The following is a 17,438-nucleotide window of genomic DNA, read 5'->3' as shown; positions in this document are numbered from 1 at the left end:
TCTCCCAATTCCAGGTCTACCAGAAGAATCGCCACCCTGATTAAGGCAGACATTCTAAAGGACAGATGAGGCACCACGTTAGCAAGTTACACACACTCAGCACATTTCATGAAATGAAAGTGACAGTGTTCGCCCCTACCTAAGAGAGCACTGTGTGACGGTACGTCACATAAATATTGTAAATTGTAGTTTACGTATTTTATGAATATAATTAGTGTAAAAGGTACACACACTGTTTTGTTTCGCTATACGGAAGGCAGCCATTGAACGGCTACACATATTTTATGTAAGTTATTTGTATTTATTGCTAAAATAAACTTGTTATTATTATTACAAAATGAATTTCTTTGTAATAGTTGTCACCTCAAATGCTCGCAGTGGCTAAATATTTTTAATAAGCATTTTTTCAGTAATTTGTGCTGCGAGATGCTCATCTTCCTATGCAGCCTCTGGTCGGCCATTACGCACCGAAGTATTAATTTATTTTTCAGTGTTAACAGTAACTGTAAATGCGAGAGATTTCGTTATAAGAACCTTTTTAAATTGCAACAGATAATTAATTTACGTTAAAGTTCAAGTTTTTAAACTATACAGATTCCACGAGTTCACTAAGTTTTATCTTGACCGCTCCATGGCAACAATCGAAGTTCTCTCGAGCCTTGCTTTGCAATCAATAAATAGAAATTAACAAAATTACATTCAATCCAGTTAATGGCAACCATATTTTAGTCATCACGTTCAAAATCTAAAGATGGTACATGAATAACAGCGGCCCTTCAAGAACCCGTTTCATATTTACTTATGCACGTAAATAAAAGTGATAAGAAAAGACAATATCCTCGAGAGAAAGAATCGTGCTGGTAAATTAAAAATACATATATATTTTATATATTTTCCTTTGTATGTGACGTAACGAATCCCAAACGGACGTCACAACTGCAATAGTTACACCATAAATTGTTTAAATCTCCCATCTGTTCTCAATCAAAAATTCAGCAACGCTTACATTATCCGATCAAAGGTATCGAGATGATCCTACGTAATGTGGCACTTACCATCTGATGTCACAAGAGGTAGAGAGGAGGAGTTGGGGAGTATAGTGTTGTCAGTAGAGAAGTGTTACTAGAGGAAATGATCATGCACGAGAGCTCAGTGACTTTGAACACGGTGAAGTGGAGGAGATGAGTGTTTAACGTCCCGTCGACAACGAGGTCATTAGAGACAGAGCGCAAGCTCGGGTTAGGGAAGGATGGGGAAGGAAATCGGCCGTGCCCTTTCAAAGGATCCATCCCTGCATTTACCTGAAATGATTTAGGGAAATCACGGAAAACCTAAATCAGGATGGCCAGAGACGGGATTTAACTGTTGTCCTCCCGAATGCGAGTCCAGTGTGCTAACCACTGCGCCACCTCGCTCGGTCACGGTGAAGTCATTAGATTTTACCCGAGTAACAAATTCACGAAGGAAATTTCAAATCTCCTAAAGCAGTCCAAGTTAACTGTTGGTGATGTGATCGTGAACTGGAAATGCAGAGCAACAGCATACAGCTAAACAAAGACTGGGAACCTCGTGTACAGACGGGCTGGAACCACTGAGGACTGCAGAGAGTGGTTGTAAAAAATTGCATGAAATCAACAAAAGGAATCATTAATGTAAGTAAGGTTACAGTATCACTGCTTAAAACATTTATTGTTTATTGCAACAGCCTTTTCAGAAGATTTCCATTTACAAGTTACTGTGTAAACAAAGTTTGACAATTACAACATGCTATAGTTCTGTAGGAATTTTAGACCTAATTTTTTATAAGTGAAGAATTTCTTGAGTTATGGAGTTATAACTGAAAATGTAGTCATAATTTTCATTATCATGAATTAAACACAGAACTATGTTGTAATTAAATATTATGTTTCTAAATTATGTAAGTAAGAGGGAGACTTACATCTATGTTGTCCCAGCGTATATATATCATCTGGTGTGACTGTATCTGGTGACTGTGCACGTTATATTTCACATGAATTCTAAAATATCGATTTCGTATCAATTTTGTTCTGTTTTATAGAGATATTTTAGGATTTCACAAGATATATAACGAGAACAGTCACCAGATACAGTCACCCCAGATGTATATACGCTATATGATCACAAGAATCTGGACACCACGAAAAACTTACGATTTTCATATTAGGTGCATTCTGCTGCCACCTACTGCCAGGTACTCCATACCAGTGATCTCACTAGTCATTAGACATCGTGAGAGAGCAGAATGGGGCACTCCACAGAACTCACGGACTTCGAATGTGGTCAGGTGATTGGGTGTCACTTGTGTCACACGTCTGTATGTGAGATTTCCACACTCCTAAACATCCCTAGATCCACTGTTTCTGATGTGATAGTGAAGTGGAAACGTGAATGGACACGTACAGAATGAAAGCGTACAGGCCGACCTCGTCTGTTGACTGACAGAGACCGACGACAGTTGAAGAGGGTCTTAATGTGTAATAGGAAGACATCTATCCAGACCGTCACACAGGAGTTCCAAACTGCGTCAGGATCCTCTGCAAGTAGTATGACAGTTAGGTGGGAGGCGAGAAAACTTTGACTTCATGGTCGAGCGGCTGCTCATAAGCCACACATCACGCCGGTAAATGCCAAATGACGTCTCGCTTGGTGTAGGGAGTGTAAGCATCGGATGATTGAACAGTGGAAAAACGGTGTGTGGTGTGAATAATCACGGTACACAATATGGAAATCTGAAGGCAAGGTGTGGTTATGGCGAATGCCCGGTGAACGTCATCTGCCAGCATGTGTAGTGCCAACAGTAAAATTCGAAGGCTGTGGTGTTATGGTGTGGTCGTGTTTTTCATGGAGGGGGCTTGCACCCCTTGTTGTTTCGCATGGCACTATCACAGCACAGGCCTACATTCACGTTTTAAACACCTTCTTGCTTTCCACTGTTGAAGAGCAAGTCGGGGATGGTGACTGCACCTTTCAACACGATCGAGCACCTGTTCATAATGCACGGTCTGTGGCGGAGTGGTTACACAACAATAACATCCCTGTAATGGACTGGCCTGCACAGAGTCCTGATCTGTATCCTATAGAACACCTTTGGGATTTTTTGGAAGGTCAAATTTGTGCCAGGCCTCACCGACCGACATCGATACGTCTCCTCAGGGCAGCACTTCGTGAAGAATGGACTGCCGTTCCCCAAGAAACCTTCCAGTACCAGATTAAGTGGATGGCTAAGGGTGGCCCACCACCGTACTGAATTCCAGCATTACCGAAGAAGGGCGCAACGAACTTTTAAGTCATTTTCAACCAGCTGTCTGGATACTTTTGATCACTTAGTGTATACAGGGTGTTACAAAAAGGTACGGCCAAACTTTCAGGAAACATTCCTCACACACAAAGAAAGAAAATATGTAATGGGACATGTGTCCGGAAACGATTACTTTCCATGTTAGAGCTCATTTTATTACTTCTCTTCAAATCACATTTATCATGGAATGGAAACACACAGCAACAGAACGTATCAGCATGACTTCAAACACTTTTTACAGGAAATGTTCAAAATGTTCTCTGTTAGTGAGGATACGTGCATCCACCCTCCGTCGCATGGAATCCCTGATGCAGCCCTGGAGAATGGCATATTTTATCACAGCCGTGCACAATACGAGCACGAAGAGTCTCTACATTTGGTACCGGGGTTGCATAGACAAGAGTTTTCAAATGCCCCCATAAATGAAAGTCGAGAGGGTTGAGGTGAGGAGAACGTGCAGGCCTCGGAATTGGTCCGCCTCTACCAATCCGTCGGTCACCGAATCTGTTGTTGAGAAGCGTACGAACACTTTGACTGAAATGTGCAGGAGCTCCATCGCGCATGAACCACATGTTGTGTCGTACCTGTAAAGGCACACGTTCTAGCAGCACAGGTAGAGTATCCCGTATGAAATCATGATAACGTGCTCCATTGAGCGTAGGTGGACGAAACTAAAATGAGCTCTAACGTGGAAATTAAGCATTTCCGGACACATGTCCACATAACATCTTTTCTTTATTTGTGTGTGAGGAATGTTTCCTGAAAGTTTGGCCGTACCTTTTTGTAACACCCTGTATGTCAGGACAATTACTCACATAATTTAGAAGTATAAAAATTAATTACAACATAGTTGTTTGCATAATTTGTGATAATGAAAATTATGACTGCAGTTTCAGTTATAACTCAATAACTCGAGAAATTCTCGACTTATAAAAAATTAGGTCTAAATTCCCACAGAATTATAGCATGTTGTAATTCTCAAACTTTGTATACCAACGTTCTTGAAAATGGAAATCTTCCGAAACAGCTGTCGTAATAATCAATAAATGTTTTAAGCAATGACAGTGGAAACTTGTGTCCTTTGAAGACATATATGTCACTGCAGCACCAATCATCAAGAATCTTTAATGAGTTCCAAAGTGCTACTAACAGTCAGCAAGGACAATGACTGTAGATAGGGAGTTACAAAGAATGGGTTAGAATGAAATAACAGCTCCTCATATATTACACATTGCTCTAGTCAGTGGCAACTGCCGCTTGAGATGGTGTCAAGACTGATGCCACTGCACAGTGGATGACTGGAAATGAGTGATTTGGAGTGAAGAATCATGCTATACCTGTGGCAATCCAAAGGAAGGGTTTTGGTTTGGTCAACGGTTGGAGAGTGTTACCTGTCATCGTGTGTATTACCAGCAGTGAAGTGGGACGGAGATAGTGTTACGATACAGGGATGTTACTCGTGGTTAAGCCGTCAGCACAAGGATTGCACATTGGAACGTCAAGCGTGTCTAGTTTCTGACGTCGTCGGGTGGAAAAATATGTCGGGAAGTCTTTCCAAACAATCACAGCAAGATCTGACAAAACAGATATTCCGAATGCTCACCATTGAGAGGAAAGTACACCATCTATGTCACGTGCACACCATGTCTCTTTAGTACGGACTCTTGAGACACCATATTGGCTTTCAGCTGAAGCCCATACATATATATGCTGTTTCTAAGCAATAGAAAATTGAGAATCTCCTACAAACTCTTAGTTAATTGCACAATTTGTTGTAATAAAATGTCAGATAGGTGGTTAAACAATTACTGTAACGTGTGTTACGGAAGTGTGCCATTTCAAGGCAATGGCATGCTGAGGATCCATGAGAAATGCAATGTTGTTGATACAATTTGCTATAATTAAATGTCATTTAATAACATATCTACAATTAAAGTTTCCTGCAATGGAAGATGCAAAGTACGGTCATCCAACAGTCGTAGTCCGTGTAGCGCAATTAGCAGCATCGCTGTACGATAAGGTTACAGTTCTCGTGTTGCTGGTTTGCCCCTCACTAAATTCAAATATTTCTGTCACTAGCCTTCATGTATTCTAATAGTTTCTGATACTTTCTTATTAAATTAATAAAGTATATTCTGTATTATTCAATGGAATGTAAATGTAAGTGCAATCTTTCTGAGAAGTGAATTTGTTCGATTGGCTTAATCGAAGAAACAGCTTGCACTACCTGCGGTAAGATATTTTGCACAGTTTTATTGTTTCATGTTTGTTAGTTCACGTGTTGTAAAGATTTTGCTACTCAATAGAAACAGAGGTCGAGTAAGAATTTGTATTGCACTATTTGTAATGGAACATCTGTAAGCCGGTGCCCTTATGACTCGACATGATACTTTTCTTTTTGCCTTATAACATGCCCACGGGTATTGCAATTTTTATTTATGTATATTACAGACAGAACAATATAACTAGCATACAGACAATGGCGCAAATGTGCATTTTAATAGAGATAACAGAGAAATTTTACGCCCGCCCATTTTGTAAACAGTGTGATGTGCAAACAATACACAGCCGACAACTGCGGCCAACACACCCTGTGATCGTGTACACCACATCGAACACATGTACCCTCTGCGAAAGTCTTATTGTTTCCGAGTTTTCAGCAGAACACTCGACATCGACAGCACGGTCTGTGTGCCGACGGTTTATCGGGTATTGTCCCGTTAACAGGCCTAAGAAAATGCTACCTCGGCAAGGATGTGAAAAACATTTTACAGCAGTATGTGCTCCATACAGTAGAGGAACAGTTTAGAGACGACGATCGATAATATCGGCACAACGAAGTACCTCGTCATAAGGAGGCTTCAATGAAGCAACAGTCTGCAGACAATGACATTCCTGAAAACGATTAGCCTGCCCAGAGTTCTGACCTGAATGCAACGGAACACCTTTAAGACGGGTCACAATGCATATTCCTCTCCAGACTCCAGCATCTAACTTTACCACATTCTCTGGTTCTGTGGACACGCTGCAAATTAATTTCCACTAGTGGGTGTGCGGACACTTTTGATTGGAAGTACACATCCAAGGACAAGTAGTCACCAAAGGCAATGTAAGCAATGAGCAGGAAAATACCTCTGGCTCAGGAACTGTGTCAGATTCTGTGTTGTCTTCATGTGGCTCTGCCTTACACTGAACTGCCTCGAACATCTGGAACAAAAAATATTACACTTTAATTCTCATTCTCCAGCAGTACACCATACACTGCCTACATATGGAGAATTCTCCAATTCAATACGTATACAATTCAACAATATATTCAGTCAATAATCACCTCTAAGACACGGTATATAATGGCGTGTACTGGTCTAACACATGTACGAGAATTAGTATAAAGTTTAAACAGTCACCTCAAAAAATACAGTTAACATATTTTATTACTTATTTTGTATGGCATCAAGGATTGACTTTCTGAAATAGTTTATATGGTTATGTAGGCAGCTATTTACCGTGGTGGGCCCTTATTGGCAAGTAATTGACAAAAAAATTTATCGGAATTTTGCATTATGCTCAATAATATCAAAAAAATTTGTATTACGTACACTGGTTGTGTGGTGTAATGGATAGGGTAAGGGCTTGACAAGCAGGAGGTTGTGGGTTCACATATTTTCAGGTGCATTAATTTTTTTCATTGTTAAATCTTTATCAAATTGACTTTGGTAATGATTTTTATTAAATGAATTTGTTTAATTGTAATTTTTATTTCTATTCCTTTGTCACATCAGTTCAATCACCGCATGAACTTTTCATTTCCTTCATTTTTTTTTCCCCCACTCTGAATTTTTGTGAACGAGAATTTAATTACACAGGGTGTCCATGAAGTCCGGGAACACCTTCAATTATTTATTGCACAAGAACCAAACATTGTACAGATGTCATACATATTGCATTTTGAAGAGAAACCCTGAAAGTTTTTTTCCACGTATACCGCCACAGCGTACTTTGGTAATCTGCCGCTAGTCAGCGATAGTCGCAAACATGGCCCCACGTCCGCTTCTCTTTACCGGGCACAAGCAACCAGTCGTAGCGAATTTGTTGTGTCAGTGGTAAATGGCCTCCCTTGGTGGCTTCTTACCATACTTTATTCTGAATATCTGTTGAACAGCTGTAGCATACTTGTTTTTATTGAACTCCAACACGCAGAAAGCTCGCTCCGCACCTGAACTCGCCACGTTTGCGACTAACGCCGACTATTGGCAAATTACCAAACAACGCTGTTGCAGTATATGCAAAAGAAAACTTTCAGGGTTTCTCTTCAAAATGACATATGTGTGATGCCTGTACAGCGTTTGGTTCTTGTGCAGTGAATGATTGAAAGTGTTCCTGGACTTTATTTACACCCCATATTCATCTATTATAACATTCGATTATTTCAAAATTCCAGTCTATAAATTAAAAAGGACATAATCTATTTATACTGACTGTGCAATGGTATGAAAGATATACTTTTTATTACACAATGTGCAGCATTTTTGCACAGTAATTGTCGTACAAACATTTAAAACACAGCCTAAATTCCTATTGCACTATGCACAAAATAACATATATGAAGATTTAAATAAAACAAGAATTTATAAATAAAACGAAATTCAAGCAAAATGATGAATATGTTCAATGAATGCAATAACCTGGACAAAATAAAAATAGGATGATAAAACGAAATAAATTAAAGCAAAATTAATAAATAAAATTAATCAAAAACACATGAAAAAAGATTTCCAGTGGAAAAACAATGTTAGGAAGAAAAACAGGGGCAAATAAAGAAGTTGATATTACCATTAAAATTATGTTACAAAGGAATACTAATAAAACATTACATTTAAATCTAGTAACTGAATAAAAATTACAATCAAAGTTTTTTTGAAAAAACATTTAAAAATAAAAAAAAATTATATGCACGTCAAGAGGTTCGAACCTGCAACTTCCTGCATGGGAAATCCTTACCATCTCCATTACACCGTGCAACCAATCGACACAATACAATTTCTTAAATGCTATTTAGCGTCACACAATATTCTGAAACATACTTTCATCAGAATGAGATTTTCACTCTGCAGCGGAGTGTGCGCTGATATGAAACTTCCTGGCAGATTAAAACTGTGTGCCCGACCGAGACTCGAACTCGCGACCTTTGCCTTTCGTGGGCAAGTGCTCTACCATCTGAGCTACCGAAGCACGACTCACGCCCGGTCTCACAGCTTTACTTCTGCCAGACGATATGTTTGGAAGCAAGAGACAATGTAACATTCTGATGAAATATCTGAGTGGTGGGGGCAGCTATGTTCCCAGATTCTACAGTAACTACAACCTGAGAAACTGCAACATATTCAGAAGAAACAGCCAAATATTTGTAAAAACAGCGATATCAGTTTCACAGTAGTCCTGTTAGGATGATGATGATGATGATGATGATGATGATTTTTTGAAGTAACACCACAAACAACAGCCAGATATGAAACATTTAAACAACTTATTTTTGTTTATTTTATTTCTCCTTGTATTATCAAAATATAGACAAAAATCAAGCAATGGAAATATAGGATGGAATGAGCCAGTCATGACAAAACTCTACCATCTGGTGAGCAAAATGTATGAGACAGGTGAAATACCCTCAGACTTCAAGAAGAATATAATAATTCCAATCCCAAAGAAAGCAAGTGTTGACAGATGTGAAAATTACCGAACAATCGGTTTAATAAGCCACAGCTGCAAAATTTAACGCGAATTCTTTACAGACGAACGGAAAAACTAGTAGAAGCCAACCTTGGGGAAGATCAGTTTGGATTCCGTAGAAATATTGGAACACGTGAGGCAATACTGACCTTACGACTTATCTTAGAAGAAAGATTAAGGAAAGGCAAACCTACGTTTCTAGCATTTGTAGACTTAGAGAAAGCTTTTGACAATGTTAGCTGGAATACTCTCTTTCAAATTCTGAAGGTGGCAGGGGTAAAATACAGGGAGCGAAAGGCTATTTACAATTTGGACAGAAACCAGATGGCAGTTATAAGAGTCGAGGGACGTGAAAGGGAAGCAGTGGTTGGGAAGGGAGTGAGACAGGGTTGTAGCCTCTCCCCGATGATATTCAATCTGTATATTGAGCAAGCAGTGAAGGAAACAAAAGAAAAATTCGGAGTAGGTATTAAATTCCATGGAGAAGAAATAAAAACTTTGAGGTTCGCTGATGACATTGTAATTCTGTCAGAGACAGCAAAGGACTTGGAAGAGCAGTTGAACGGAATGGACAGTGTCTTGAAAGGTGGATATAAGATGAACATCAACAAAAGCAAAACGAGGATAATGGAATGTAGTCAAATTAAGCATTTCTGAAGGAGAGAAATTTGTTAACATCGAGTATAGATTCAAGTGTCAGGAAGTCGTTCCTGAAAGTATTTGTATGGAGTGTAGCCATGTATGGAAGTGAAACGTGGACGATAAATAGTTTGGACAGGAAGAGAATAGAAGCTTTCAAAATGTGGTGCTACAGAAGAATGCTGAATATTAGATGGGTAGATCACATAACTAATGAGGAGGTATTGAACAGGATTGGGGAGAGCAGAAGTTTGTGGCACAACTTGACTAGAAGAAGGGATCAGTTGGTAGGACATGTCCTGAGGCATCAGGGGATCACAAATTTAGCATTGGAGGGCAGCGTGGAGGGTAAAAATCGTAGAGGGAGACCAAGAGATGAATACAGTAAACAGATTCAGAAGGATGTAGATTGCAGTAGGTACTGGGAGATGAAGAAGCTTGCACATGATAGGGTAGCATGCAGAGCTGCATCAAACCAGTCTCAGGACTGAAGACCACAACAACAACATGTAACAATACTATGGAAATGATAGTTGCTACTCACCATATAGCGGAGATGCCGAGTTGCAGATAGGCACAACATAAGCTTTCAGCCGACAAGGCCTTTGTCGAAAATAGACAAAAAGAGACACTCGACCGCAGTCACTGGTAGCTGAAGCCAGACTACAAACAACAGTGCATGACACAAGAGGGAACCGGGTTGTTATGATAAGAAGGCGGATGGGGCAGGGAATGAGAGGGTGGTGGACGGTGAAGTGCTGCTTTTGTAGTGAACAGGGACAAGGTGGAGAGACAGCAGGACAGCAGGGAGATTAAACAGAGGGTGGGCAGAGTGGTGGTTAGCGGAAAAGGATGGAAATAAAAGGACCGGGTGCATTGGCGGAACAGAGAGCTGTGTAGTGGTGGAATGGGAACAGGGAGGGAGGAGACGGGCAAGACTGAGGCCTCAGGGATTACAGGAATGTAGGATGCATTGCGGGGAGAGTTTCCACCTGCGCAATTTAGGAACGCCGGTGTCGGTGGGAAGGATCCACACGGCACAGTTGTGAAGTGGTGTGCTCTGTGACGTGGCGGTCCGGTCGTTTCTGATCACAGTTTGTCGGCGGCTGCACCTGCGGACAGGCAGCTCGTCTGTTGTCGTGCCCACGTAGAATGCGGCAGCGTGGTTGCAGCTCAGCTTGTAGATCACACGACTGGTTTCACAGGTAACACTGTCTTTGATGGGATAGGTGACGTTTGTGACAGGACTGGAGTACGTTGGTATCTTTTATATAGGAGGGTAGGTTGCAGGTAACAGTATATTATAACCCCACCTGCCAACAAAGACTCCGACACTGTCAATTTGGACTGCAATGGTTATCTGGCATAAGGACTCTGCCAGCTGTCAGATTTACCCACCAATAAGGCCTGTCACAGTGACCCCGTTCCAGATATCCAGTAGTATCTCCAGCCTCTCCTCAACTCCTTAAGCCATCCCAGAACCTCTCACACGAGTCCACCTCTCTTCTCACCCCTACCACCCCCAGCACTCCTCTTACACGCTTCCTTAAGTTCACAAACCCAACTGCCCAGGACACCCCACTGTGGCCGGTTACTGTGCCCCACTGACAGAATCGCTGCTCTCGTAGACTGATACTTTCAGCCTATTATCCGCAATCTACCCTCCCGTATAAAAGATACCGACCATTTCCTCTGCCGACTCTCCGCAGTTCGTGTTCCTTTACCACACGGTAACCTGTCAGTCACTATCGACGGCACCTCCCTTTACGCTAACATCCCTAACGCCCATTGCCTTACTGCCACTGAACACTACCTTTCCCGACACACGACGGACTCCGAACCTACGACCTCCTTCCTAGTCACCACGACCGATTACATACCCGTCCGCAATTACTCCACCTTTGAAGGCATTACCTACATACAAATCTGGGGTACAACTTATGGGCACCTGCATGTCACCATCTTGTGGCAACCTATTCGTGGGCCAGTGAGAGGAATCCTTCCTGAACACACACAATACAAAACCCCTTACCGATCCAGATTCGCTCATGACATCTCCACGATCTGGATCGAGGTTGAGGACACCCTATCCACATTCTTCCAGAAACTCAACACCTTCTCCCTCATTCAACCCGACAAGCCACCTTCCTTGATGTTGACCTCCAGCTCAAAGATTACTACATCAGTGCCTCTGCCCATACCAAACCTACCAACCACCAGCAATTGCTTCATTTCAACAGCTGCCATTTGTTCCATACCAAGAGTCCATTCCATACAGCCTAGCCAACCATGGCCTTTACATCTGTAGTACCAAACAGTCTCTCTCAATATTTACTGAGGATCTCACCCAAACTTGTACAAAATCAGATCTCCCTGCCTTATCTTTCCAGCCATCCACCACCTCCAAAAAAGTCCCACCACCTCCAAAATAGTCCCACCACCTCCAAAAAAGTCCCACCACCTCCAAAAAAGTCCCACCACCTCCAAAAGTCCCACCATCCGGCCACAGAGGAGCATTCCCTTGTGACTCAGTAACACCCAGAACTGGAGCAACTGAATTACATTCTCCGCCCAGGGTTTCACTACCTCTTGTCATGCCCCAAAATGAGAAATGTCCCACCCACTATCCTTCCCCCCCCCCCCCCCCCCCCCTCCACAGTGGTATTCCACCACACACTGAACCTACACGATATCCCCGTCCATCCCAGCACAGGCCTTGCCTCATGGCTCATAGCCCTGTAATAGACCTAGATGCAAAACCTGTTCTACACATCCCCCCCCCCTCCCAAGCACATCACCACCACCACCACCACCACCACCACCACCACCACCACCACCACATACTCCAGTTTGGCCACAAGCACCCCTACCCCATCAAAGGCAGGGCTAGCTGTGAAACCAGCTAAGCTGCAATCACTGTGCTGCAGTCTACATAGGCACGACAACCAACAAGCCGTCTCTCCGCACGAACGGCCACTGACATACTGTGGCTGAGAAACAGCTGGACCACCCTGTTGCTAAGCACACTGCCCAACATAATGTTCTCGATTTCAAAGACTGCTTCACAGCTGTGCCGTCTGGCTCCTTCCCACAGACGCCAGCTTTTCTGGATCGTGCAGGTGGGAACTCTCCTTGCAATATATCTTACATTCCCATAACCCTCCTGGCCTTAACCTTTGTTAGCTATTGTCTTAATCCACCTGGCCCCTTCACTGTTTCCATTCCAGCAATACACAGCTCTCATTTCCACCAACACACCCAGTCTTTTTAGTCCTCTTGTTTTCTGCTACGCCCACCCCACCTCCCTCTCCCCCATCCAGCATCTAACCTCACGACTGCACCCAGCTGCCCTACCCTCTCTCGACCTCATCCCTGCACACTACCCACCAGCACTTCACTGTCTCCCACCCCTACCCTGCTATCCTTCCCACTCCCACCCCAGCCTCCTCCTTACCCCACCACCCGGTTACCTCTACCATTACGGGCTGCTGCTCGCAATCTAGCTTCAGCTGCCACAGACTGTGGTCGTGTGTACGAGTCGCATTTGCGTGTGTGTGTGTGTGTGTGTGTGTGTGTGTGTGTGTGTGTGTGTGTGTGTGTGTGTTGTCTATTATTGATATTATTGACAGAGGCCTTATTGGCCAAAATCTCACTTTCCAACAGACTTTGTTGAACTATCTGTGAATCGGCATCTCCTACCTTTTCATAATATCAAAACACAGACAATTAATAAATGACATAAATTTATAATGGGTATAATGTAAATTTTCTAGACAGATTTCTTACATCAATAAAAGTTAGTAATCTTGATCATTCAGAATATGTTAAAAAATAAATGTTTCTAAAAGAGCCTCTTAAAATGGCGGAATTGTCTCATATTCAGGGTCATCTTATACTCCGGTAAATACAGTATATCAAGACATGAAACTTCAAAATACATAAAACCGAGTGCAACATTGTGTAACCCCCACCTTTACATGGCCCCAGTCAGTTTCAAATATCTTCCATTTTTGTTGACACTGGAGGACACCTTTCTGCCTTCTTCTTTCCAGATACGAAGTGAACCACTGTTGAGCTGTATCCCCTAATCCCACGATGTTCTAACTTGTTGTTGTTGTTGTTGTCTTCAGTCCTGAGACTGATTTGATGCAGCTCTCCATGCTACTCTATCCTGTGCAAGCTTCTTCATCTCCCAGTACCTACTGCAACCTACACCCTTCTGAATCTGCTTAGTGTATTCATCTCTTGGTCTCCCTCTACGATTTTTACCCTCCACACTGCCCTCCAATGCTAAATTTGTGATCCCTTGATGCCTCAAAACATGTCCTACCAACCGGTCCCTTCTTCTTGTCAAGTTGTGCCACAAACTCCTCTTCTCCCCAATTCTATTCAATACCTCCTCATTAGTTATGTGATCTACCCATCTAATCTTCAGCATTCTTCTGTAGCACCACATTTCGAAAGCTTCTATTCTCTTCTTGTCCAAATTATTTATCGTCCACGTTTCACTTCCGTACATGGCTACACTCCGTACAAATACTTTCAGAAACGACTTCCTGACACTTAAATCTATATTCGAAGTTAACAAATTTCTCTTCTTCAGAAATGCTTTCCTTGCCATTGCCAGTCTACATTTTATATCCTCCCTACTTCGACCATCATCAGTTATTTTGCTCCCCAAATAGCTAAACTCCTTTACTACTTTAAGTGCCTCGTTTCCTAATCTAATTCCCTCAGCATCACCCGACTTAATTCGACTACATTCCATTATCCTCGTTTTGCTTTTGTTGATGTTCATCTTATATCCACCTTTCAAGACACTGTCCATTCTGTTCAGCTGCTCATCCAAGTCCTTTGCTGTCTCTGACAGAATTACAATGTCATCGGCAAACCTCAAAGTTTTTATTTCTTCTCCGTGGATTTTAATTCCTACTCTGAAATTTTCTTTTGTTTCCTTTACTGCTTGCTCAATATACAGATTGAATAACATCGGGGAGAGGCTACAACCCTGTCTCACATTCTTCCCAACCGCTGCTTCCCTTTCATGCCCCTCGACTCTTATAAATGCCATCTGCTTTCTGTACAAATTGTAAATGGCCTTTCGCTCCATGTATTTTACCCCTGCCACCTTCAGAATTTGAAAGAGAGTATTCCAGTCAACACTGTCAAAAGCTTTCTCTAAGTCTACAAATGCTAGAAATGTAGGTTTGCCTTTCCTTAATCTACCTTCTAAGATTTATGTGATTAAATTGTGTAAGCGTTATTCGAGTCCCACAAACACCACAATTTGCTACGGTATATTGATAAATTTCACACAATTTGCATTCAATAACTGAGGCAGCTTAAGTGAAAGTAACAATAGACTGCTAAATAAAAAGTGAATGTTATTTGTTCTCTTCACTTTGGCAGCATGGTCAAAGTGATACCAAGAACTGCCTTTGAGCATTTTCTGACAGCAACAAACAGTAAAAAACGTTTGAGCAGCTGCAAAACTAAGTTGAACACACTCGCTAGTGCCGGGACTCACTACCGCCTGCAGCTGAGAGAAAGCTGTTTCACTGATGCTCAGTCACTTGGGGTCACTCCAGTGTAAACGAGGCAATACGACGCAACCTACTGGCTTTGCAGTTCCTCTGAATTATTCTCTGATGAGGCAGAACATATCAGTATGAAATTTTGGTTACAAGACCATTACATACCTCTGAATGTTCTGGTGAGTAGTGTTCTGTAAGACTCTAGAAACATTCTGCAGACATCACTGTAGAAGCCAAACAATGCAGATATGTTAACTATAAATTCAAATGAGAATTTCCAGTAAACTGCTCAAAGCAATATGAATGGCATCTGTAATGTAATTTTGGCTGTATGTTCCTTGAATGTAGCTTAAGAAAGTCTGTTATTCTCTTGGCACATATTTTATATTCCCTGAGGAAACAACAGGTTCACAATTGGCACTTTTTTTTATGTGGAGTGATTTTTGTAACTGTATCATTTCCTCGAAAGGCTTCCAGTAGCACTATTTTATCCTTATGTCCAGACCAGGAGTTGCAAAGTACTAATGACTTTGTCTACAAAGTTGATTCAAAAACTGACAGAAAAAGTCTTCAGACTTTCTTTCGTCATCTTCATTTACATCTATGTAGACATTTAGATGGCACCATTTTTCTATTTCTGTTGACACACAGGGTCGAAACTTTCTGTTTTGTTCTTGAAAGCATATAAAGACTTTGTCTGTCAGTCGTCCATCGACTGATACAGCAACATTGATTGTGTAGCTGTGTGTTGCACTGCTAACCGAATACAACATGGAGACAGTGTTTCACTTCTGTATCACGAATTGTGTTCTTTTGGGAGGAAACTCTTAGCCGAACTGACTCTGAACACAGATTTTACAGAACCCATTTCAATGTTTCCATGCACAGAACCCATTTCAATGTTTTCTACTGTGACATGTGCATTGACTGCAGCAACAAATGTTTGAGGTCTTTGAATCATCTCTTTTTCGTCATCCTTATCTTTTTGTGCTTGAGGCATAGTTATATGGCATAATGTTATCTTAAACTCCTTTTTCAAATCAGTAATAAATACCTGTGATGCTGCAAATTTTGTACACCCAAGGTTTCGTGCTACGTACAATGCCCAATGTTGTAAATGCCAACAATGAACAGAAGAGCCAAATTTTCATGCTTCATAAATCTTCACCTGCTTGATGACATCAAACTGCAGCATGTGATTTCCTACGAAAACAGTACTGTCTTCTCTTTTCTTTGTCACACAGTCAAGTCAGCTTTTAATATTGCTTTTATCCTTCATTTTAGGGTACACATTCACGAGCTTGTCACGTGTGCTGAAACCTAACACGTAATAATCGTAGTATATATTCTCTAGTGTGTTGTCACGAAACACTTTGATGACATTTTGGGCTTTAAAATTCTTATCAGAAGGTCAGAACTCAATTTTACTACTTCCATCACCTCTTCTCGAACTTGTCGTATCACTACAACTTGTAGTGAAGTATTCTTCATTATCATCGCTAGCATCACAATTTTCTGTCGGTGTTATGACAGTATCCATTCCTAACTGGTGGCAATATTTTTGCACTACGAAGATCTTGTTATAACTTTGTCTCAAACAATCACAATACACTAGCAGGGTCGATTATCAACTACCGGCCCATCTGATGCTTCTCTACACAAATAACTTCACAAAATGCAACTTCACATACACACTGTGCCATACCTGCTGGTAACAACTGACGTGGTGGCACGTAAAGGTCAAGTTTGTCAGACCATACTTAGTGGTATCTAATGGACAACTGCAGAGGTTTGCAAACAAATATCACCAGTGCAATAAGAGACCCTTGAATGATCCCTCACAGGATTGTGGTGTAAATGTATCTGTTCAATTCTGAATGCTTTCCTTGTAAGAGAGAACAATTTTAGCTATTACTTTGGCTCAAAGATTGACCCGAGCCAGTATAATTGACAAAATTTGGATGGCCTACTTGTCGGATGTCTTAATTTTTTTGGGTAGGTGACTGACAAGTGAAAATACAGCATAGTGTCAAGTAGTGTCATTGTACTTAAAATGACAACTTATTATGAAATAACCCTTTCAAAGGATCACGAAAATAAAGCAGAAAAAGATGGAAGGTAGAGTACAGAAAAATAGAAAAACATTTTATATAATTCTGTAGCATTATCTTCACAAACTGCAATACCTTCCTAGCGAAACTGATGTTTTTGTGAAA

The 17,438-nt window shown here is 41.4% G+C and overlaps 1 protein-coding gene across 1 annotated transcript in view; it reads right to left on the bottom strand.

Moving 5' to 3' along the window:
- LOC126426653 (uncharacterized) overlaps positions 1-17,438 on the bottom strand; it is a 172,994-nt gene that overhangs the window by 103,866 nt on the left and 51,690 nt on the right. Inside the window, exon 4 of the mRNA XM_050088539.1 lies at positions 6,452-6,526. Within this exon, the coding sequence (XP_049944496.1) occupies positions 6,452-6,526 (75 nt within the window). The remainder of the gene's footprint in view (positions 1-6,451; positions 6,527-17,438) is intronic.

The sequence above is a fragment of the Schistocerca serialis genome, chromosome 11 (genome assembly GCF_023864345.2).
Source record: "Schistocerca serialis cubense isolate TAMUIC-IGC-003099 chromosome 11, iqSchSeri2.2, whole genome shotgun sequence".
Taxonomy (NCBI): Eukaryota; Metazoa; Arthropoda; class Insecta; order Orthoptera; family Acrididae; genus Schistocerca; species Schistocerca serialis.
The sequence above is the reverse complement of the archived record's forward strand: the minus strand, read 5'-3'. Positions and strand labels throughout refer to the sequence as shown.